This window comes from Vidua macroura, chromosome 5 (assembly GCF_024509145.1).
Source record: "Vidua macroura isolate BioBank_ID:100142 chromosome 5, ASM2450914v1, whole genome shotgun sequence".
NCBI lineage: Eukaryota > Metazoa > Chordata > Aves > Passeriformes > Viduidae > Vidua > Vidua macroura.
Window position 1 is genome coordinate 33660319 of NC_071575.1, and position 23351 is coordinate 33683669.

Below are 23351 nucleotides of genomic sequence, written 5' to 3' on the forward strand. Positions count from 1 at the left end.
AGTATTAAAAATTATACTGATTATTTCCAGTTTCATAATAGATAGGCTTTAATTTAGCTTTCAAGACAAACATCCTTGTGAATTACAATTTATATCAGCTACCCACAAATTTCTGAGAAGTGGTCTAGACACCATTGACATGAATGTATACTGTATGCTAAAATGAAGGCCCAAAGCATTACAATTTTCCAAAGTTTCAGAAGACTGAAAAAGAGCATATACAAATATATTAAAACCGGAATGATTTAAAAATCCTTAAAAATTAGTCATTTTGGAATGGAGACTCAGACCTCAGTATCCAGGGGTAAACATCTCTTATTATTTAACTCAAAATATCCAGGAAAACACAGCTCTTCCTCTAAGATGGAAGTGGTACTTTATTTATTTGTAGTTTCCCTAACCTACAGCAATTTTCTTTTCTTCTTCTATGCTTTTATCTGCTGAAAGCTTTTTGAAATGCAAAGAGCTTGGAATTCTTTTATCTCCAGTCTCAAATCAGAGATTTTATTTCCCTCTAACATCTCAGGAAAACTTTTTAAATTAAACCAGTAAACTTCACAGGATGAAAGGAGAAGGGCAATTAGCTTAAATAGTCACCATCTATATTGTTTGCTTCTTCTCACTTTACGATTTGTTAGGATTTAACAGAATTGAGAAATATATCCTCTTTTTCTTCTATACTATCCTATCAGTATCACATGACTTCACTTTGAACCTGTTTCACAATTAACTTCAGATTAGGTAGTAAATTGTCGCTTTCTCTCTCCGACTTCCTTGTTTCTGCCTGGCTCCTCTTTCCCGGGGCGCTGGCCAGGCACTTCCGGGAACAGCCGGAGAGAAGTGACAAACACCTTGGTGGTTCGTTTGATACAGGCAGAGCTATTTAGAGAGCACGATCATGACCAGGATAAAGAGACTCAAGAGATTGGACACTTGTGCAGTTCAAAGTAGGTTGTATTTGCTCGAACGCCGCACATACAAGTGACAATGGTCTGGGGTCGAGTCACAGGTTTTATAGGGGAAAATAAGAGATAAGGTGAAACCAATAGAACAATGCCCAGTATGAATACATTATAGGTACAATCAAATGGGAATAGCTTCAGGGGGAAGCTATTTAGCTATTTTAGGTTTAGGAAACAGAAACTCCCATTTCAAATTCACAAAGCTTTTTGCTCCGTCTGCGTAGCTGTGCACTACAACATCTCCCTCTTTTTTGTTTAATAAATTGAATGGAGCTTTGGGGAAGGAGAAACTGTGGCTATTAAACTGCAGTGTCGTCCTGTTTTCCATCCTCCCACCATTCTCCTCCCGTGGTGGCAGCAGCAACTACGACAGGTGCGGAGGCTGCAGACTTGGAGGAAGCAATGCTAGAAATGATTCGCTTAAGAATCCCAAATGATAGCAAAACTAAAAAGATTGCAACTACAAAATAACAAATGTCCTTTAGAAGGGACAACACCCACCCAGAAAGATCCCAGCCTTTAAACATGCCCTTGAACCAGTCCTCATTCTCCTGCTTTTCTGGAGCCAAATGAGGAGCAGGAACATTGGAATTGACATCCTGCTAGTCTGAAAGAAAAATGAAATCACACAACAGGGTAAACTAACTATAAAATTCTGCCAGTATAAAGGAAAAACAGGAATTAGGGTTTTCTTCCTCCCTTGCGGCGTTTCCTGTTTGATGCAACTGCGTCATCTGTGGGGTCTCCAACAACCCCCTGACCCAACCCATTTGTATCATCACGCAGGGTGGAGCTGCACTGCCCCATTAGTTTTTTTGCTGGTTGGAGAATTCTCCCCCCGCCTCCCTCCCCCCCTGAGGAGGTGCTGTCCCCCGAAAGGGGCACTGGCTGATGAAATGGCCTTCCTCACTGCAGTAAAAACACCTGCATTTGGGAGGAGGAGAACTCGATGTTGGAGTTTCTGGAGTTGCTGATGTTGGAGCAACCACTTTTTCCTGAGGACTTTTCACCAAGTCCTCTGCCATCAGTGTGGCTTTTCTTGTGCACTCCTCGATGAGCCGATCCAGCATAGGTGGAGGTGACGCTGGAAGAGCCATGATGACTCGCCGACAGGCATCATTTGCATTTGTGGTAACAATTTCTAACGTGATTTCGTCTCGTGCTTCTTGCCCTTCCACCTTTTTCTCGACTGTGTCACTCGATCAACAAAATCCATGAATGGCTCTGAAACAGATTGCTTGAGAGCAATATAAGGTATTATAGGTTCCTTTGAGGGCATACTAAGAAATGCCCACTCTGCTGCGTCTTTTGTGAGGTCTAACACTGGTTTTGGAATCCCTGCTGCTTGTTTTTGGGCTTGTCTCAAATCCCCCTCACCCACAAGATGTTTGAGGGTGATCTCATCATCTTCTATATCTTTGGCATAATCGGCACTCTGCAAAATTCCTGGAAGAAGGTCTCCTGCAAACCTTTTCCAAGTTCTTTCCCACATTCTATATTCTGATGGAAGGAGCAAGCAACTGAACAAGCGCTTTAATTCAGAAGGAACTAAGGTGTTAGAATTGAAAGTTGCTTTTAACATGCTCCTAAAAAATTCGCTTTTTTATCCAAATTCACATTTTGTTTTGCACAGTTCCTTTATGCATTCGTATGAAAATGGTTCCCATCTGGGGTTTTGCCCTCTTGCATTGTACAATACCAGGGCTATGAACAGAGAATTTGAATCTCTGCCTGCTTTCTGTTTCCCTGCTTTGGCTTCCCCGCCTTTCACGTCGCCATGGGAACTAGAGGCCGGAGCTTGGGAAACAGGAAAGGGGGGGCAGGGTCTGGAGGCTTGGGGGTGGAGGTTTGTGTGGGAGTGGCTGAGGTTGGTGATGCTGTGTGGAGCGGGGCGGGATCGGGTGATGGAACCTCAAGGAGTGGAGCTGAAGGAACCACCTGGAGGGGCGGTGCTGTGGGTGGAGGCCTGCAACAGCACACTTGGGAGGGGTTTCGTCTGCCGCAAGAGAGAAGGAGGAGGGATCAGGACAAAGGGAAGGAGGATCAGGGACTGGCGTGGGGGGGGGGGGGTACCTGGGAAGGAGGAGTTTCCACCGCACTTCTTTGTCCATCTTGTGATGAGACAAAGACCCCCGCCACGCGGCCGCCGCCATCTTGTGGCGATTCGTCCTGTGGGGGGTGTGGGAAGGGGTTAGAAGGGGTACAGCATTTTTGGGAACAGCCACAACTGTGAAAGGGGTCAGGAAAGGCGTTACAAACGGAGGTTTCAACAGAGCGATTAGCATTTTCAGACTGTGGGGGTCAGGGAGATGGGGGAAATAAAGCAGATGGGCTCTTTTCAGTTTCCCGCGTTTCCTGACTATCTGTGTATGACATTTAACAATGTCATAAACTAACAAAAAGATCCTCATGAAGCCTTCCTTCACTGAAGGATCCCCCTTCTTGGTGCTTTCTGTTAAAGTGGTGCCAACCCCCTTCCAAAAAACTTTCTGCCTCACATCCTGAACTGAAACATTTGGAAACTTCAAAATCAGCCATTTTATAAACTTTTTCACAAAACTTTTAGAAAAACTTTCTCCTGACTCTGTCAGGGTTACTTTTACTTGGTTATAAATCTCTCTATGCTGTGTGGACAATTTCCCAAGCATTCTGCCCGCCAGCAAGCCTCACCTGCCTGCTGTCGAAAAATACAAAGAAAAAAAAACTGAAAAGGTCTAAAAACCGACGGCGGCACCCTGCATGCTGTGCGCTCATGTGCCCTTTCCCTCCGCGGGAATGGGGGTGCTTCCACCGGGATCCACTAGCCGGGGCCATCCCGTGCTAGTATTGAATCTTACCGATCCGTCGACCCTTAGAAAACAAAAAAACAACAGCGGTTCCCAGTCTGAAGTCGTCTTCTGGGGTGTGCAGAAGCTGTGTCTTCACTCCGCTGGAAACCTGGAACCGGGTAGGAGTTGGAACAGTTTCTCAGTGGCAATAGAGCTGCCGGCCGGGCGTGAGAGGCATGAACCCCCAGGACCGGCATGGTCCAGGAACTTCTCCCCTCCGGTTTGACTGTGGCGCTGACGGCTCAGCGGTGGCGGCGTCAGCGGCTGTCTTCGGCAGTGACGGCAGTGGAAAACAGCGTCTGGAGGAGTTCCGAGCAGGGCACTACCTGTTGTGCTTTAAAAACAGCTGCCATATCAGGGCCACATGTTGCGGCGCCACTTGTCGCTTTCTCTCTCCGACTTCCTTGTTTCTGCCTGGCTCCTCTTTCCCGGGGCGCTGGCCAGGCGCTTCCGGGAGCAGCAGGAGAGAAGTGACAAACACCTTGGTGGTTTGTTTGATACAGACAGAGCTATTTAGAGAGCACGATCATGACCAGGATAAAGAGACTCAAGAGATTGGACACTTGTTGTGCAGTCTGAAGTAGGTTGTATTTGCTTGAACGTCGCACGTACAAGTGACCCCGCTCTGGGGTTGAGTTACAGTTTTTACAGGGGAAAATAAGAGATAAGGTGAAACCAATAGAACAGTGCCCAGTATGAATACATTATAGGTACAATCAAATGGGAATAGCTTCAGGGGAAGGGTGAATACACGTAAAAATACAGAATAGAAACTCCAGCTTTAGGTTTAGGAAACAGAAACTCCCATTTCAAATTCACAAAGCTTTTTGCTCCATCTGTGTAGCTATGCACTACAACAGTAAATAATTTTTAATATTAACAGAACTTACATTTAGTAGGTACTTGCAGTAAAGTAAGAAATGAGAGAATACATTCAGGATATTTTTTGGCTTGGCACCAAGGTTTGTAACTACTGTCAAGTATCTTGCAAGTGGCAAGAGGTATAATCATCAAGATAGAAATAACATTTTCTGAATTTTCTAGAAGCTGAATTTTGTTTACTGTAAAAATTTTTATACATTTACTTCAAGGAAGATTAAGTATGGTATTTTGATCCTGTTTGCTATTGATAGCGGGAGAATTAACAGAAAAAAATTAGGTGTATGGTCTGACATTTAAGCTGCTTCTTAATTTTTTAAAAAGCAAAAACATTCTCAAACATGATTTTGAAACAATTTATCTAAGAAATTCCATTCTTATTTTAATTCTGGAATAAATAATGTAACATATTGGGAGAAGTAATACAGTAATTGGTCAACTTCACCGAAACAAATTACTTTGGTAAGTGTACAACATTTGTGGTTTTGTGATTAAAAGAACTTTTATTTGCAATTATTACAAATTAATCGTTTATATTCACTACATGCTCTAATATTGACACTTTTGATTTATTACTTGAGATTTTGAGGTGGGGTTTTTTTAAACTTCTCCTCCAAAAGACGTTTTTCTTTTAAAAGCTGTTCCATTAACTGTGAGTCTGTCAGCGTATGTCTCTCTCTCTCTCTTCCTCATATATATAACCCAAGCAGCTCAGATGAAGGACTGAGTGCTGAATTCCACCTAACAATTAGTGTTTTATTTGTATTTGTTATGAGTTTGGAGAAGAAAAAGAAGAATATAATCTTACCAAGGCATGAAACTGCCTCCTCTCCTTGTGAAATTGGTCCTGATTGATCACTAGTTTTCACTGTAGCTTCTGGCAGTACAAACATTACTAGATTTATGAGTGTCCAGTTCTAGTTTGAGGTTAAACTAAGTCAGGAAAAAGCTGACTTCTCTAGATGCAGTAGAAGAACATCCCTGAGCTGGAGTTCACACCTTGCAGGCACTGCAGATGCCAGTATCTCACCTTCCCCATGGCCAGGGCACTTGGCTGTATAAGCAAGCGTCCACTATAGCCAAGAGCAGATCTGTTCTTGACATGCCTTTTGCTTCTTTGCTTGAATGCAAAATGATAGCTCCTCCTTGGAGATTTTTGGCAAAAGGGAGAAGGACCAGAAAGACCACAAAGGCATCAATACAGTGAGAAGCATTGGACATAAGCCAGAGGTGGAGCAGAGCAACTGACACATGTTGAGTATGTACCTAACTCTTGCGGTTACAAAGACATAAAGCCTTCCTTTTTCCTTACTCAAGGATGAACGAAGGAAAGGACATCCTTGAAGTAAAGGATGTTTGATAAAAAAGAGTAAGTTCCAGTGATAAACTTGGATGGAAACTTTAAAGCCTTTCTGGCCCTTTTAACTTTCTACAGTTATTAAAAATGCCAAACTAACTAAAAAAGCCTAACTACCAAAATGCCCCCACAAAAATCCACAAGGCAGGAACAATTGCTTCTTTGTTGATACTTCCAAAACTTTTTATTCTCTCCAGCTCACCTTCCCAGTTGTAAGGCAGACAAGTGAAGATGTTAAATGAAATATGCAATTTCTGTGCAAAGCCAGTTTACTGACAGAACTGGAAAAATGTGGCTTCTATTGTTTGTTGTTAGTAAGACAAGTACCATGAAAGAATAAATGAATATGGGGAAGATGACCTTCACTGTGCAGGTGACCACACACTGGAACAGATTGTCCAGAGAGGTTGTGGAGTCTCCCTCACTGGAGATATTTAGAAATCGTAAGGATACAATCCTGTGCCATGTGCTCTGGGATGAGCCTGCTTGAGCAGGGAGGTTGGGTGGTCCCTTCCAATATTACACATTCTTTGACTCTGTGAAATACAGATAGATAAATACATAAAGATAAAAGTATTTGGAAAAGAAAAAGCTACTTAAACCATAAGACACACAGTGGACAGTTATAAACTGTCCACTAATTAATTTAGGATTAATTAGGAGACAAGTTCTAACTACAGTAAGTAGGAAGATTCTGGAACTTTATAATAGGGTTTTTTTGTCTGCATTACTTCCAGTGACTTTTAAATGGGGTGTTAATCATTTATGAAATGGAAGATCTGTGCTGACTGCTTGCAGGAGTAGCAGACTTCTCCCAATGACTTAGGAAGTGGCTCAGAATCTTGTTTTTTAAATAGAAAGAAAATTTTTTAAAAAACGAGAAGCAAGTTCTGGCTATCTGGAAATGATGTGCATTATTCCTGTAGATGGAATTACCATTTAGTTCATGCAGGAAAACACCTCCCCCACAAATGAGATGTTTGCAACCTTCCTGAGTTCTTTAGCTGCCAACTTTTACCTATTTTGCTTCACCAACAATGAAAAATCTTCCTGTCTTCCTCTTCAGCTTTGGTTTTGACCAAAAGTCACTAAATATTAATGGCATAAAAATGTTTTCAGAGAACAGAAGGCAGTCACAGTATATAAATAAGCAGTAGATGGCTGCCTATGGTCCTTCTCAAGTTTCATAATAAATTCTTCCTGTTGGTAGTCCCATTCTAGTCAGCTGGTCTGCTTACAAAGCAGACTCCTCAGTGACTAAAACTGGCATAAACTGGCCAAGTACAATACACAGGAACTGCAACTGTTAAATTAAATGTGTGTTAGTGAAATATTTATAACATTTTCAACCCAGGTACAACATTGAAACAGTTTAATCAGTTTTGTTTACTGGTATATAACAACTAATACAGGGGCTGATAGCTATTACTTTGCCATGATGGCGGCTCTTCCGGGCCTCAAGCTACATTCATTGCATTGATTTCAGGTGGGACTATCTACAAAAGACTGTATCTATCTAAATGCTGCACTGGCAAACAAAGAAAGGAATGGAAGAAAATCCTGTGTTAGTCCCTGTTGCATCCTGGGATTGGGTTTTAGGGGTTCTTATTTGTGTTAGCTAGCCGAGTCCTGTGTACCCCCGCGCTTCCCCTGCGTCGTTCCCCCCCCCCACGGTTTCTGGCCCCAAGCTGCCTGCTGTTGGATTTTCCCCCTCTGCTGCTCCTGTAACTACTCCCCTGTCTGGCCCCAGGAAACCCCGTGCCTGCCACCCCAATCCACATGATCCCACTCAGCCCGAGGCTCAGCGCCCACCGCTGTGGGGTTCTCTGGTTGGTCGCTGTTGCTGGCGTCACTGCCACGGCAGCCGCCCCCTGTTGGACGGCAGGCCGTGGATCCTCTTGCCCTGCCCCTCCATAAAATCCTACCCCGCCGGAACCCAGGCGCCATTTTCTCCCAGGCGAGTGCCAGGAGCGGTTGCGTCTTTCCATCTAACCATGCCACGTGACCAATAAACCGTTCCTGCCAAGCACGGAGTAAATGGACAAATTCCTTACTTCTTTGCTGGATCCCTAGCGCACGGTAACAGTGGCTGGGCAGCCCACGCGCCCAAGACACGGAGCCATGTCCAGGAACCCATGGCAGAAAACCCCGGCAGCACGTGGAAGCTACGCCACAGCCAGGCTCCCAAGAGCTGCGTGCAGCCGGGGAGAACGAAAGCTAACGCCGCAATTGGCGCCTGAACGCGGGGCCGAGGCCAGCGCTTAGCTGATCGCATGGACAGAGGCTCACCGCGGAGCTCCAGAAACAGCGCTGGGAGCCGCCGCCGTTGGCCTGGGGCCGCACGCTGCCGCCAAGGGGGGAGCACCGCCGCCAAGCCAGAGCGGGCAGTGGTCCGTGCCGGATCACCGCTCCGTGCCAGATGGAAACTGAGAGCAGGGGCTCTCCAAAGTATGTCACTGAAGTCTTCGTCGGTCACGGGGGACCAAACAGTGTGCCCTGCGTGGGACAGGAAGTGCAAACTTTCGCAGCCAAGAGGGCAGCAGAAAGGACACTTCTCGGGACTCCCGGACCCTCGTGGCAGCTTTTCTTTGCAGAGACTTCAGTCTGGTAAGTATTAGTCATGGAAACGTGTCCAGCTAATACGTGGAGGGCCGGCCGCGTTCCCGAGATTGGGACGTGCAGCACGCAGCACGAACGGCAGCCGCTGGAGTCGCCTGCAGTTTTTTTGCCTTTTTTTTTCTTTTTTACTGCCCCAGGGTTGAGGTGGAAGAAGCACGGGGACTGTGCTATCTGCCCAAGAAAAGGAGTTTTATACCCAAGGTAAGGAAATCTTTGCGGTGAAGGGCCCCTACCCAAAAAATTTAGTTAAGAAATTTGTTCAGTGGCTGTTCTTTGCTTCCCCCCGTCTGTCTGCCGAGGACGTGCGCAAACCAGAATTTTGGGAGCAAGTGGGAAAAAGGCTAGCAGAGGGGATTGGTAGGGATCCCTCCATAGATGACTGCTTCCCTAAATTCTTATTTGTTGATCTCGGATGTGGTGAAATCAGACCCCACGCGAAATTCGACTGGGGAAAGAAAAGAACCATCCGGAAAATATGTTACTCCCCCTGAATCCGTTTGTCCATCCCCTTCTCCCACCCCTTCTTCCCCTAACCTGGGTGGGCGGGGGGGGGGGGAGGGTACTTGTCAATCTGAGATGCAGGGCAGCTCCACAAACGTGGACCCTGCTCTTGGCTCCCCCAAGCCATCCTAGCACCCCTGCCTTAGTGAGATCGGCCAATTCGCTGAGGCAACGACCCTAAACCCCTTTCCCAACCCCTTTGTCCCTGCTGAAAATCCCGTTTCTAGAGCTGCCCCATGCTGCTCTGTTTCTTTAAACCCCTTTCTTTGTTCTTCTGAGGAGGCTGAGGCCACGTGGTCGATCCCTTTGTCTTCCCAAGATGGAGGGCAGCCACATGGCAGGGTCTCTTCTTCCCACAACCCCTTTCTGTCCTTTGTTCCCGGTGTCCCCACCTTTAACCCAACCCCCACCTGCTTCCCTGTGGGTGTGGGCGCCACCCCCTTGGGAGGTCAGGTTACTCCCTCACCCATTGTTCCCCCTCGAGTGGGCGTTCCCTCGAGTCCTTTGCATGTCCTCCCTGCTGAGTCATTGACCCTGCCCTCCCACACCAGGGAAAGCTCTGCTGTCTCCGCCCCGCTGCCTGAGGGATGCAGCCCCCGTCCTGTTCCCCGCACCCTGTCCCCACCTTCCCATGGGTCCCGGAGATCCGTGCGGGAGGGAAGAGGGGGGAGGGAGGAGCGGGGACCCCTACCCCCATCTTCCCATGGGCCCCAGAGAACTGGGTGGGAGGGAAGAGGGTGGGGGGGGACGGGAACCCCTACCTCCAAGTTCCCATGGGCCCTGGACGTCTGGGCGGGAGGGAAAAGGAGCGGGGGTGGGGAATCGGAGCCCCTGCCTCCACATTCCCATGGTTCCCGGAGACCCGAGAAGAAGGGAAGAGGAGGGAGGGGGGAACAAGAGCCCCTGACTCTGCAGTCCCATGGTTCCTGGAGACCCGGGAGGGAGGGAAGCAGGAGGAGGGGGAAGCCGATGTGGGTCTCTGAGCATTTTCCAGATTCTGTGGAACGGGTCGAGCTGCCAGCTGAGAGGCATGTGGAGGGATCGGAGGTTCAGGACAAGTCTGTCCTGGAAGCGGCATCCATGAACGCTGACACACAGCTTGAGATCCCTAAAAGGCCCAGAAGCCACGTGGTTGCCTTGGATGCTGTGCCTCCAAAGAATGCTAGTCCGAAGCAGCCTCCAGCAAGATGCCAGTGCTTCCACTGCGATCAGAGAAGACATTTTGTTGTTCAATGTCCATTTTTGGGCAGGGCACCCCCAGGGACAGTGGGAGGGGGGAGAGGGGGGGAGGGAGACCCCATTCCCCCAAAAAACTGAAAAAACAACGCGCATCTGCCTCGTGTGAAGATAAAAGTAAGGCAGGCCACAGCACCTTAAGGGGAGCTGTGATTTATCAAGTAATTGTGCAGGTGGTAGTTCAAAACATCAGGGTGCCTGTGAGTGCAGCAGATGACCCCACCAATCGGGGGGTTGCATCAAACCGCAGGTGATGCAAAAAGAAAAAGGACCCTACAATCTCCTTAAAAAACGCTTTTCCCCAAAGCCCCAGAAAAACTTTCCAGCCACCCCAGTCTGCGTGTGTCCCAAATCCCCATGTTTGTAATAAAGTTGTCCCAGTTCCCCTATCCCCAAGCACCCAGGGAAGAACCACCCCAGCATCATCGCAGCAGGCCCTCTCCATCTGCAAAGGGCAGCCGTTGCAGCAGCTGGAACACCAAGAGCTGAAGCTGTGTGAAGAAGCAGTCAGATGAGCAGCGAAGAAGATCAAGCAGCCATTCTTCTTTTTTATATTTTGAAAAAGAGGGAATTGTTGCATCCTGGGATTGGGTTTTAGGGGTTCTTATTTGTGTTAGCTAGCCGAGTCCTGTGTACCCCCACGCTTCCCCTGCATCGTTATCCCCCCCCCCCCCGGTTTCTGGCCCCAAGCTGCCTGCTGTTGGATTTTCCCCCTCTGCTGCTCCTGTAACTACTCCCCCGTCCGGCCCCAGGAAACCCCATGCCTGCCACCCCAATCCACACGATCCCACTCAGCCCGAGGCTCAGAGCCCACCGCTGTGGGGTTCTCTGGTTGGTCGCTGTTGCTGGCGTCACTGCCACGGCAGCCGCCCCCTGTTGGACGGCAGGCTGTGGATTCTCTTGCCCCACCCCTCCATAAAATCCTACCCCGCCGGGACCCAGGCGCCATTTTCTCCCATGCGAGTGCCGGGAGCGGTTGTGTCTTTCCATCTACCCGCGCCACATGACCAATAAACCGTTCCTGCCAAGCATGGAGTAAATGGACAAATTCCTTACTTCTTTGCCGGATCCCTAGCGCACGGTAACAGCGGCTAGCCAGCCCACGCGCCTGAGACATGGAACTGTATCCGGGAACCCACGGCAGAAAACCCCGGCAGCACGTGGAAGCTATGCCACAGCCGGGCTCCCAAGAGCTGCGTGCAGCTGGGGAGAACGAAAGCTAATGGCGCAATTCCCTACGCAGATGTATCTCCAGTCACACAGCAAGAACAGAGCTGCTCTGCCTAAGGCAACTCTTTAATTGTCAGTTGCAAGACTAGTGGGTAGAAAGGTAGGTATGGATGCTACCACAAAACATACTTTTTTAATCGATAAGAACTCAAACATACAGAGAATAACAATTTCCTTTGCAGAACTCACTAAGTTATCTATCACTCCAGTACTAAAAAAAAAAAAAACAAAAAACAAAACTATATAATCACCCCCAAAACAACCTCTAATCTTTCAGAGAGTGTAGTAAAACTGTTATGTTCTCCCAGACCTGGGGAACAGCTTTCCCAAATTGATTAGAAAATATAGTCCCATTTTTTTTTTTCTGTTACTCGTATAGTTTGGTTGGGAATACTACCCTTTCAGGACCACATCACCTTGCACAATCCCTTTTACTGACAGAGGGAGGGCAGCTATGAGGATGAGGAATTGCACTGCTCCTGTCTTTCTCACTCCTCTGGACAATGGGCCGTGCTGTGCTGTGTTTGCAGTCCTAGAACCAGATGCCTATTCCCTCTCATGTGTCCCAGCAGTCAATATAGACAGAGAGCTGGACAGAACTTCCTACGAGAGCAGTCTTTTTCGAAACTGAATGGCAGACACAAACCATTTTTTTCCTAATTTTATAAAATGGTGGAATTCTATGTAAGGACTGTAAGTGCCCACAATTTCAAATATTGAGACATGTAATTGAATAGTTAGGTCACTGAATACCCTTCACCTCTCAATATAACTTTGTAAACTATCTGTACTTCATATAGGCCCTACAAAGTGTCCCAGAGCAGAGTTTTGCACAGCAGGAAACAACCAGTTACTTAAGCAACCATTGGGTACTACCTTAACAGCCACACTGACAACACAGAAAGATTTTATCAACACATCTTTGGTTACAGCAAGACACACATTTTAGCTGCTGTCTGTGACAGAGGAAGAACTATCTGGCAAAGCAGAGATTAATTCCGAACTGGTTTGCAACAAGTTTGCATTCATAGCTGAGAAAAACAACAATCAAGTACTTAGACACCAGATGACACATCCTCTTTGCTTTTTAATTCAACATCCTGAATGATAAAAACTTCTGGGCTATCAAGGAAGAGGAACAATAACCTTGACCTGTTTCCTACTAGGTGGTTGCTGCAGGAACTTTGTCTAGGAAAGGTTCAACTACAGCTCAGCACAGATTTGTATGTCAGCCTGCTTTTAGAGTTTTTTGTCTCTGATAAGGAGTTTTTTATGCTAGCACCCTTAAAAGGCAGAGAACACATTTTCCAATATATAAAGCCTAACAACAACAGACAAGGAATAATTTTGCTCATATTGATTTTTACTTAAGGATGCAGAATTAAACTTTGCTTGTAAAACACTGCAATCCTAGACTTTCTAGGGTAGGTAGTCTGCAATAGTGGCTGAAATTTCTAACAAAAACATTAAAAAATTCCACATTTATTGATATAATACCCTAAGTTTTCCAATGTAAAGTTTATGGAAATTATTCAAAGAAATTAAATTATTTAAATAACAAACTTATATACACAGTCCTATATCAGTACAGACAAAATGAGACACTTCAGGAGAGAAGCAAGGGGATAGCTGATTGCTAGAAATTCACCTTTTATAGGACGCTGTATACTCCAAAATTACAACATTTAAAGTAATCAGCATAATTTTAAAGGAACATTCAATATTTATGTCAGATTGAGAACATTCTTATAATCACATGAGAAACTCAAGGTAACAGATTACTAATAGGGATGACAAAAGAATACTTGAAGCACAGCCAGGCCTAAACACAAGTGAAATAACATATGTAAAGCTGTCTTTTAACTGATAAATAATTTTACTTTAGACACTAGTTATAAGAAACTTGAAACAATACAAAAAACCCCACAAGCTTTAGGTAACTACCATAAGGTAACAAAGACTGAAAAGCCAAAGCAAGCTAAAATAGTTTGTACTTAATCTACTGAACATTGCCTTGTTTGCAAGAATAACTATCATTTCTCTACAGCTCTGTCCTTGGTACTTCACAGTATTAAAATATATTATTTTCTCAGTTAAAAAAAAGCAGAGAAATATAGGTCATTTTATGCTGATTTACTACCCTATGAAATTTAGTTGAAATCAGTAGAGCTACATAGCTTTGAGAACACAGATATAAGATGTTCATAATCAGGCAAACCTTCAAATGTAGATTATGTAGTTATGCATTAATGTATTTTAATTTTTTTAATGGCAAAAGCAGCTGTAACTTAAAGCTATAAGGTATAAATCAAAAACCAAAAATACAGCACTGAATTCAGCCATTCATCTAGTCTGCTAAATGCTTTGGGTGTTAATGTGTCAGTAGTCAACTTCTAAGCTAACCTCACATTTCAATTTATTGAAAAAAGATGTAAAGAGATCAAGAGCTTCTGCTTATGTAGTTTCTCTCTTTGATTGTTATCCATTAAAACTGTGAGTTAAACCTTAATAATTTGTTCCTCAGCAGAGAGCACTTGGATTTGTTACTGCTATGAGTGAACACTGAGCAGCACATGCCAATTAATTTGCATCAAATACTGAGGCATAGGTGCTTAGAAACAATAATGAACATGTGAAATACATACAGGGCTTCTAAATAACTGTAAAGACACTTTTTTCCTGGAGTTCCGTGGAGTGATTTTTGCTGTTTCAAAGGCACATACTGAAAACCAGAAACAGCAAAACTGACTGGCCTCTTGTAAGCACATGTAAGATACATTTTCCATTACAGAGGATTTTTGTAAAAGGCTCCCACAGAACTACATGCCAAGGATGGGTTTAACTTGCAAAGGAGCTCTTGAGGGTTTGTGCTTAAAAGAATTGATTCATTTGTGTACTATCAAAGGACACTTCATTTACCATCTATTTTTCATGCTGGATATTGAAGCATCCAACACTGACAAAGCCTACAAGAAGAAAAAAATGATGTAAGCTTTTTCAACTACTGTTGAATAACTGAAGGTTTTGTAAAACTTGTGTTTAAAATAAGGGATTGTATTGTATTCAATGTAGTAGTAGAAAGGCTAAGAATTAAACTTCACTTCTTATGCCCTAGATATTCCAACCAGCATTTTAGTTAAAATACTTCCACAAAACAGTAGAATTTCAAAAACTTCTCTGTTCAAAAACAGAGATGAAGGTTTATAGACATATATTTTGTGTATCAATGGAAAACTGGAAGACTAGCAATTTATTCTGACAACAGTGAAAAGACTGATTTCTTTTATGTCCCTGTCTTTATCATCCAGCCCCCTTTCCTCTTCTTACCCTGGGATTAACTTCAGCTTCTCTCTACAACACAGTAAGAGACAAAAGTACTGTACAGGCATACAAAAACTTTAATAGTTATAATTTTCACCTTCAAAATGAATAGCATATAGGAAATATACCTCTCAATCTTGTCACTTTATTTCCTACAATCTTCTGAAGTTGTTTTTTAAATGTGAGCAGAAGATTCCTCTTAAAAATATATTTTTCATACTCCTCATTGCCTAAGAGAGAGGGAAATTCTGTGCATACATGTATTTGTGTAACTAACTGATTAGTAAAAATACACATATTATGAAATATGGATGTCATTCTGGAAAATAAATTCTATCATTAAATTATATTGAGTTTCATAAATTCATTTGCTTAACTGCAAGGCAAATTCATGAAATGGTCAACTTCTTCCTTTTTAAACAAGGAAAAAAGTAAAGAAATACTATTAAGATAAATTTCATTTTCACATATAAGTATTCATTTTAAACTGGACTTACAGGCAGAACGTTATTTTTTGAATGATTGATTTATTTGAAGAGGCTTACTATTTGAATGTCATTTTTGCACATTTTGTCTACCTTACAGACATGCTTTTCTGCTGCATGCAGGATATTATTTTCCAATGGCTACCTATGGAATGACAGTCACCTGGGTTCTGTCCTGCACACACATCACAAAACAAGAGCATATGGTTGGTGGAGGTGACCAGCCTGTTGTGCAGCAGAGCCCCGCTCCGAGGGCTTGTGCTGGCTGGGTCACAGCAGGAGGGGGAGGAGGGGCAGCAGGAGAAGCAGCACTGAGCGGGGACAGCCAGGGAATCAGTCCCTCCCCATGGGACACAAGGCACCAGCCCACCTCAGTGCGAAGCTTGGCACAGCACGGTGCTCACTTCCATCTAAATTATTTGGTACATTAATGAGATGGGAAATCTTTTCCCCGGATGAATAATTATTTTGATGCTCATGTAATTTATCCTCTTACTCACCTACAACAGGGTTCAAGTAATTAAACTTTATGTAACCTATGCTGCTCTGCAGTCAGTCAAAGGAGGAAAGGAATTTGCTGTTTTAACATTTCAGACCTCTGGAGCTAACAGAAGGGCATTGGTCTATGCTTAGAAGTGCTTACACCCACTCTGCTCATCAAGTGTTATTCAGACTTAAAAAAGAAGTCTAAATAACACCTCACAATTTAATTGAGTCTCAAACAGATGGAGGGCTACAGCTCACAAGTCATCTATTGGTACTTTGTTTAGTGTAGGAGGTTTTTTCTTCTTTTGAAGCAAACAGATTTGTAGGTTTACCTTGCCCACACCCATCACATGAATATACGATAATGTTGACCAAGAAAAAATCCTGTCCACCCCATGGTTTAAGGAGCATAATTAATGAAACGACTATTACAAAGCAACAAAAAACATCATCTCTGTTTACAGCAAGTAAATCAGCAGATGTCTTCACAACAGGTTTCAAAGACAATTCAACCCCAGGAAAGCTACACATACTTACAAATTATAAAGCATATCAGCCATGTTGCTGCGGTAGTACAAGGCATTTCTATAGGCGCTTTCAGCTTCAGAAATCTTGCTCTGGCTCTTGAGAACATTTCCAAGGTTACCCCATGCTGTCAAGAGGAGAAAACAGTATTCATAAAGAGCTACAATCCAATTACACATGACAGAGTATACAAGTATCGGGAAGTTTCTTAGGGAGACAAACCCCACAAAGGAACTATTTTTATTGGAGGTGAGGTTGGTTATTTTTTTCCCCTAGCTCTCTGGTTCTCTGCATCTTACTGTGAGACTCACATTTCATAACGGCGATTTACATGCACTCTGAATGCATATAGCTTTCAGTTGGGAAAAGGAAGTTTTTTACAAAAATATGTCTCTAGAAATTACTATAACCAAGGGAAAGGACCATTTTATTTCATACAACCTATAAATAAAAATATTCAGGGTCAAATGTGGAACTGAGGCATCTTTCTAGTTTTAACTTTTTTTGTTTTAAAGCCTATTGACTCTAAACAGCAAGAAATTTTTTCAGAGTAGACATGTGTCATGGTTTGACACTGGCGCAATGCCAGCGCCCCCATGAAAATACACCTTCCCAAATAAATGCTGTGAGATGTTATCAGGAACAGAACAGAGCAGGCTCAAGCTTAATAACAAAGGAAAAAAACTTTATTAAACTACTACTACACAAGACACACACACTAAATCCAAGATGAAGACCCTTCTAAAACACCCCTCCTCCTCCCAATTTCCAAAACACCCACTATGAAACATCAGACGAGATTCCTGATCAAATTACCACCCTTCAGATAATCAATATTTAATCTATCAAGGGAGAGAGAAGTCTCTCTTGCACCACAGACCCCCCAGTTGCCACCTCCTGTGTTTCCATGTCACACATGGCAACCGCCCGGAGAAAATCTGCCAGTGTGACACTCTCCTTTCCATGTCACAGTGCTCTCACCACCGTGCATGGACAGACTGCCCATAGGGCTCCTTTAAGGATGCTTTGCCATGGACCCAAAGATACAACAGTTCAGCTTCTCATCTTGGGACTACAGTCCCCCCCATTTTCCCCTGGGGCCAAGGATCCAGGAACAGAGATCATCTTCTTCCTGAAGACAGAGGGCATCACCATTCCCTCCTCAGCTTTTCTCTGTTCTTGCCATTCCTGTGCTGGTGGTTGCTGAAGCAGGTCTCCTTGGGTTACCACTGCATCCCCCTAAAATGCAGTCTCTATTGCAGGAGAATTTGGTTCAGTCTATGGCTAACAAGAAAAGTCCAGCCAAAAGCTACTTCATCATCTCCTCCCACCTAAATATTCCTTCTTCTAACATCTCAGGTCCCGGACTGTCTCTCTTCCACTACAAATTGAGGAGGAGTAATATTTTACAAAGCCCTCATTTCCTGGAAAGGGTTAAAAGTTCAGACTCCCTGGACGGCTGAAATCTCTGCCCAGCATTCTCGACTCCTACGCTGAGCATCATCCCCCCCCTTTCTGCTTCTCCTCTGCCAGCAAATCTCCAGGTGCCGTCAGGCTCTCTTTCTCTCTGGGGGGGGGAACAAAGGTATCTCCGCTTCTCTCCACCCTTCCGTCCACAGGAGCTGGCTTGGTTCCAGACCTTCAGCCCCCTCGGCCTACCTGGACAAGGCCGCATGGCTTCCCCTCCCCCACCCAGCTCATGGCTGGGCAGGGGAGGTCTGCACTCTCTGAAGACCAGAACCAAAGAGACAGTTTCCCTGGGAGTTCTTGCTTTTAACCCCCTGTGTTTTCAGAGGTGTGTCCATACTTTCAGTGGTCACTCCAGGTGCCAATATCCAAACCTGACCACTGATTGGTTTGACTCAACTTCCTGAAGAAAAATTCACTTCCATGTCAAACCATGACAACATGGTCCTCACTTTAGTATTAAAATTTGACATATGACACAGGAATTGAAAGAACAGTTAGGTAAGTTAACTAGGATTAAAAAAATGCCATATGGATATAAACATGCTACAAAGATCACTAAAATGCATTTTTTTCTACTAAAAAAACATTTGGTCCCTTTCCATACAATTCATTATGTTACACAATATGCTTTTATAGCCCATCTATAAAGGACTTTAGGTAAAAAAAAAATATTTAAAGCTCCACATGTGTTCCATTTGCAGTTTTGTTGAGTGGCACAAAAGCTACTTAAAAAGGAATTGGAACTAACCTTTTATGAAAACACAACCTATGCTACTCAGAATTTAGGAAGCCAATCTAACTGGCATTACAATTACTGTGTGAACATGAAAAAGAAACCACATTATGGTTACAGATGCAAAGTTGGTTCATTAAAAAGTTCTATTTCCACTTTTTTTAAATGAAAGAAACCAATGGAAAGATGATGTGCCTCCTTTCCACCAAACACAATATATCAGAATATTCTCCCCCCCAGATGCACTTAAACATCAGCTTAAGTAGCAACTAACTCCGATACTTCGGTTGAGCTCTTTTATTTTTTTAAGCATTTGCATCAGTTCTGACTAATGCAAAATTTCAAGGTAGTTTTAATGTAACATTGCTATGTAGGTTGATAATTGACTTAAGCATTTTTTTCCTCAGAAATTGCATCACTTTCAAGCTGCTGTTTGTTGCAGAATCATCCTACCACAGGGATGGAAATGGCAGCAAACACAGATTTTTCTCTGAGGAGAATAAACTAGCTATTGCTGGGAAATAAAATTAATAAATTGATTTAGAATTCATAAAAACCATGTTATTCAACTGAGCACAACATATCCTGTAAATCAAAGAAAGAAAATATATGCAATATTTCCATAAAAAAATAAACTATCACTTCTGTAAGTCAATTCATTTTAGCCTAGTATTTAATGAGAAATAATTTATCAATATTTATTTATCAAAAAATCAAGAAAAGTCACAAAATTTTCCATCATTTTGAAATACAGTTGCAAAAACTATTCTCAGGTTCACTCAATTTTACACTTGGCTAGCAAATGTGCAGAATTCTGAAATTTCCCCATTACTTCTACTCTTCCCTTTTTACACAGAGAAAACAGTTTGGAAGTACCAATGAAAGTGACTAGCCAGTCTGTAGGCATTAACCCTTGGAAGAAAAACATAGAGTTATACATTATTTTTTAAATTAATTTGTGAAGATATAACCTTATTTTGCTTCTGCAGTAAATGAGCATCCAGTTTCCCATAACTGCATGTTCCATATTATCTATAGGGACTTTTGTTTTCACTCTAATCTCCCATAACAGAGCATTACATCAAATGACCATGTGATCTATTGATAACGATTTCCTGCCACACAGTTTTTCACTCCCCACCATTCTGAAGCTCAGTAAATACAAGAATGCATACAAGGATGATTCAGTCCATCTTCTCATCTATTAGACTGGAAAGACTGTTAACACTGGTCAGAGTAATAGCTTCTCCTCCACACTTCATTTAATGCCGTAGGCTCTAATCGTTATCTGAGTTAACATACTTTTTAAGACAATATTTTAATTTACATTTTGCAATACAATCTGCATCAAGTTTTTAATATCAATAATTAATCTACATTATTTAATTTTAAATTGATTTCATTTAGACTTCTGTTTAAACTTGTAAAACTGTGAATGATTAACCTTATGTGATACACTAGAAAAAGTGACAATAGCAGAAAACAGCAAACATAAAATATGATAATCTGACAATTTATCATTAATGGAAACATGGAAACCAAGGTCTTTTCACTTACCCAAACTATATAAATTTGATAAAAATATTTGCATCTATTTAAATACAGAACTAGTTAGAAGAATGATCTAGATCTGGTTGGTGATGAAGCTGCATAGAACAGGTCTTTAAGAAATAATATTCAATCATAGCATGGGAACAAATGTAACATTCACATCTCACCTACGAAACAGTCAATCCATTCAAATTTTATTTAATTGCTTAATTTTCCATAGATCATACTCAATATTAATGGGCATATTAAAAATTAAATCCATTTCATCACCCTTATCATTAGTCAATTATAAACTGAAGAATCTCCTAATGCTTGAGAAGTCCTATGTTAGTTACATGTCCATGCAGGAAAATGAAACTTTTATAAGGGATTTGTTCTTCTGTTTGTTGTCTGGGATTTTTAAAAAAATAAACAGTAGAAGAAATTATGCAGAACTAAACAGGAAAGGAAATAGTTGTTTGAGTGTTATAATTTTGGCCATATCAAACTAGACCTCTATTGAACTTTAAAGATTGCATTTACAACACCTTACAGTGAGAGTAGGTCAAGTTCTCAGGCATTCAATTGCTTTCAAAATGAAAATGAATATAACAAATGTTAGTTTCACATTTAACATGCTTAACTTCTCAACTATCTCAGTGAAACTGACAATTAAGATTTAAGAAGACTGAAAAATACCAGGCTGGTATATTAAACCTTCTCTAAGCACTTTCATTCTGGAAGAGTGCAAGACAAACAACAAAACAAGAACAACATTGTTTAATCTAATCTGCCTGAATTTAAGAAGCACATTTTCTAAAGAAAACTAGTAAATTTTCAGCTTGCAACTGAACTAAGAAAACAAGTGAGAAATGGAAATGAATGTCTACAGACATCTTAATTTAAATAATACATTACCTTTCTACTGAATCAAAGATCATGCTATGTTATTCAGTGAAATGAAGATAATAAAGCAACAGTGTCATAGAAGAGCAGTCAGATGGGTTAAAAGCATGTATGCATGTATATTGATTTCTTAATTAAGAAGTTTACTTTAAATTTTAAAAAAATTAACATCGCAAATCATTAACAAAGATAACTCAAAGTATTAAATTCTGATTCCTACCTGACACCCTATATAAACCATGAAAAATTAGGTAATAATGAAATCTATTTGAAAACTGCAATTCTATTAATATATCTGTTGTCCAAACACTTATGCTGAAACATGAAAAGGAAATAATCCAACTAGAATTGCCTATTAAATCACTCAAGTACATCCTAGTAAACATTTAAAAATAACATAGCAAAGAAAAGGAAAATGCTGCCTTTCCTTGTATGCTATGAAAACATACTTGTATGTTATGAAAACTAATGAAAAAATGCAAGACTTAAAAAAAATTAATATGTGACATTTACTATTCACATGAAAGTGATGAGGTTTGGTAATACTATTCTCACCTTATACCATCAGATTTACTCACACAAGTTAATCCACAAATTCATGAATGCTTTAAGGAGCGTGAACTAGATTATTATTTGAGTAAAACAAACTACTTGAACACAGACTGAAGTATTTAGGGAACAGCTCAGTAATTTCTAATCAACTTGTCAGCAGTTCTAAACTAGAACCTTTAGCTCACAGAAAAATGCACATCAAGCCAAGAAAACCTCTATGCAGCTTTACAGATATTTATGTATTATTTATTATTCTTTAGCTTGTGAAATTAGAAACAGCAGTTCAAGTTTGTATTCCCTCTGTTTAAAATCCTTCCACATTTCTTCTGACTTATTTATGAAAAAGAAGCGAATGCATGACACTTAGAATCTCAATTTTTTTCTTCAATAGTGTTTAAGGATGAAGCGATGCTGATCCCAAAAGAAAAGCCTTCACTTTTTTCATCAAGGGGTAAACAGTTTCAACAACAGAGAAATGACAGGCTTCCCCAAGAAAACCTCTGAAAGTTCAAATGCACACTCATAATGAAAAGAGTTCAACATCTAAAACAGTTTTACTACAATACAGAGCCACTACCACTCACAAAGACAGCAAGAAGATCAAATAGATCATGTTTATTAAGTAGTTTGAGAATTGAAAAAATAATCTAAATGCTACAGGTTGCTACTTGCAAAGTGGGATAGTTTTTGCTTAACTGCTGTTCTGCAGTTTGTATAAGGTGTTAATATTTTTTCCTATTATTCCAAAGGAATAATGATTTTTTTTCAAAATATATAATAAATTCATGCATATAATTTGCAATAAATTTCCTCTAAAAACTTCACTTGTTAATAGAACATTTTGATCAAGTTACTTCCGTTTGCTAACTTAACCACAAAATTGCCCGATTTCTTGTTTCCTAAAGGGCTAATGGTTTCTACATAACCATAATTTATGTGTTTAATCTACTTTGCACATTGATTTTTTTTATATCAATGGGTATGTGGCAATGCTGAGACAGATTGTATTAGAGATCTATCACCTCTTAACTTTTACATATTCTTCTTCTATTTATTAAGGTTGTTATTTATAGCATTTGTTCAACAGTTCATTTGTTGATCAATTGCAGGGCTTTTGTAATGACAGCAGGTGAAAGAAAAACAGAATTGAAAACTATGCACTGCTTTGAAAGCTATCCAGCAACATGTCACCGTGGGTACTAACCAACCCACATTTGGCAGGCAGAGCTTCGGTTTTGTTTCTCATCTCTGAAACCCGGATATAAATTAATGTGAACGCATGGCCTGTTCTACTGCTGATACACCCCATTCACCCTCTATATTACAGAAAATCAACTCTTCCTCCTCAAAGGATAGCAGAGTGACTCTGGCAGCTCAATGAACCTGAGAGATGAGACTGAGCAGCTGCCAGTGTTCTTTGGCTTCACCATTACCTACCACCCTACAGCAAATCAAGTTTGTCACGGCTTCCCTCATGCTAAAATGATTCTTGTGAACAGTATGGTATCAATCAGACAACTAAACTGATCCAAGTTAGGGAAAGCAATGAGAAAAGGATGACTGCAGTACCTTTAACATCTGATCTACTCACTGTTCTCTTCACAGCAGAGCCCAGTCACACCTTTGCACAGCTTTGTTAGCTAAGTGTGCATGACAACTGTGTGAACACCATAAGACATTACTGCCATGAAGTTCCCATTCCATTTAACTTCACAATGGTCAGGAACAGAG

General features: G+C 41.9%; 1 protein-coding gene across 5 annotated transcripts in view; it reads right to left on the reverse strand.

The window, feature by feature from the left end:
- Window positions 1-23351, reverse strand: part of TMTC2 (transmembrane O-mannosyltransferase targeting cadherins 2) — a 243499-nt gene that overhangs the window by 74601 nt on the left and 145547 nt on the right. For all 5 annotated transcript variants that reach the window (XM_053977222.1, XM_053977225.1, XM_053977227.1 and 2 more), the window contains one exon: window positions 16442-16556. In XM_053977222.1, coding sequence (XP_053833197.1) covers window positions 16442-16556 — 115 coding nt within the window. The remainder of the gene's footprint in view (window positions 1-16441; window positions 16557-23351) is intronic.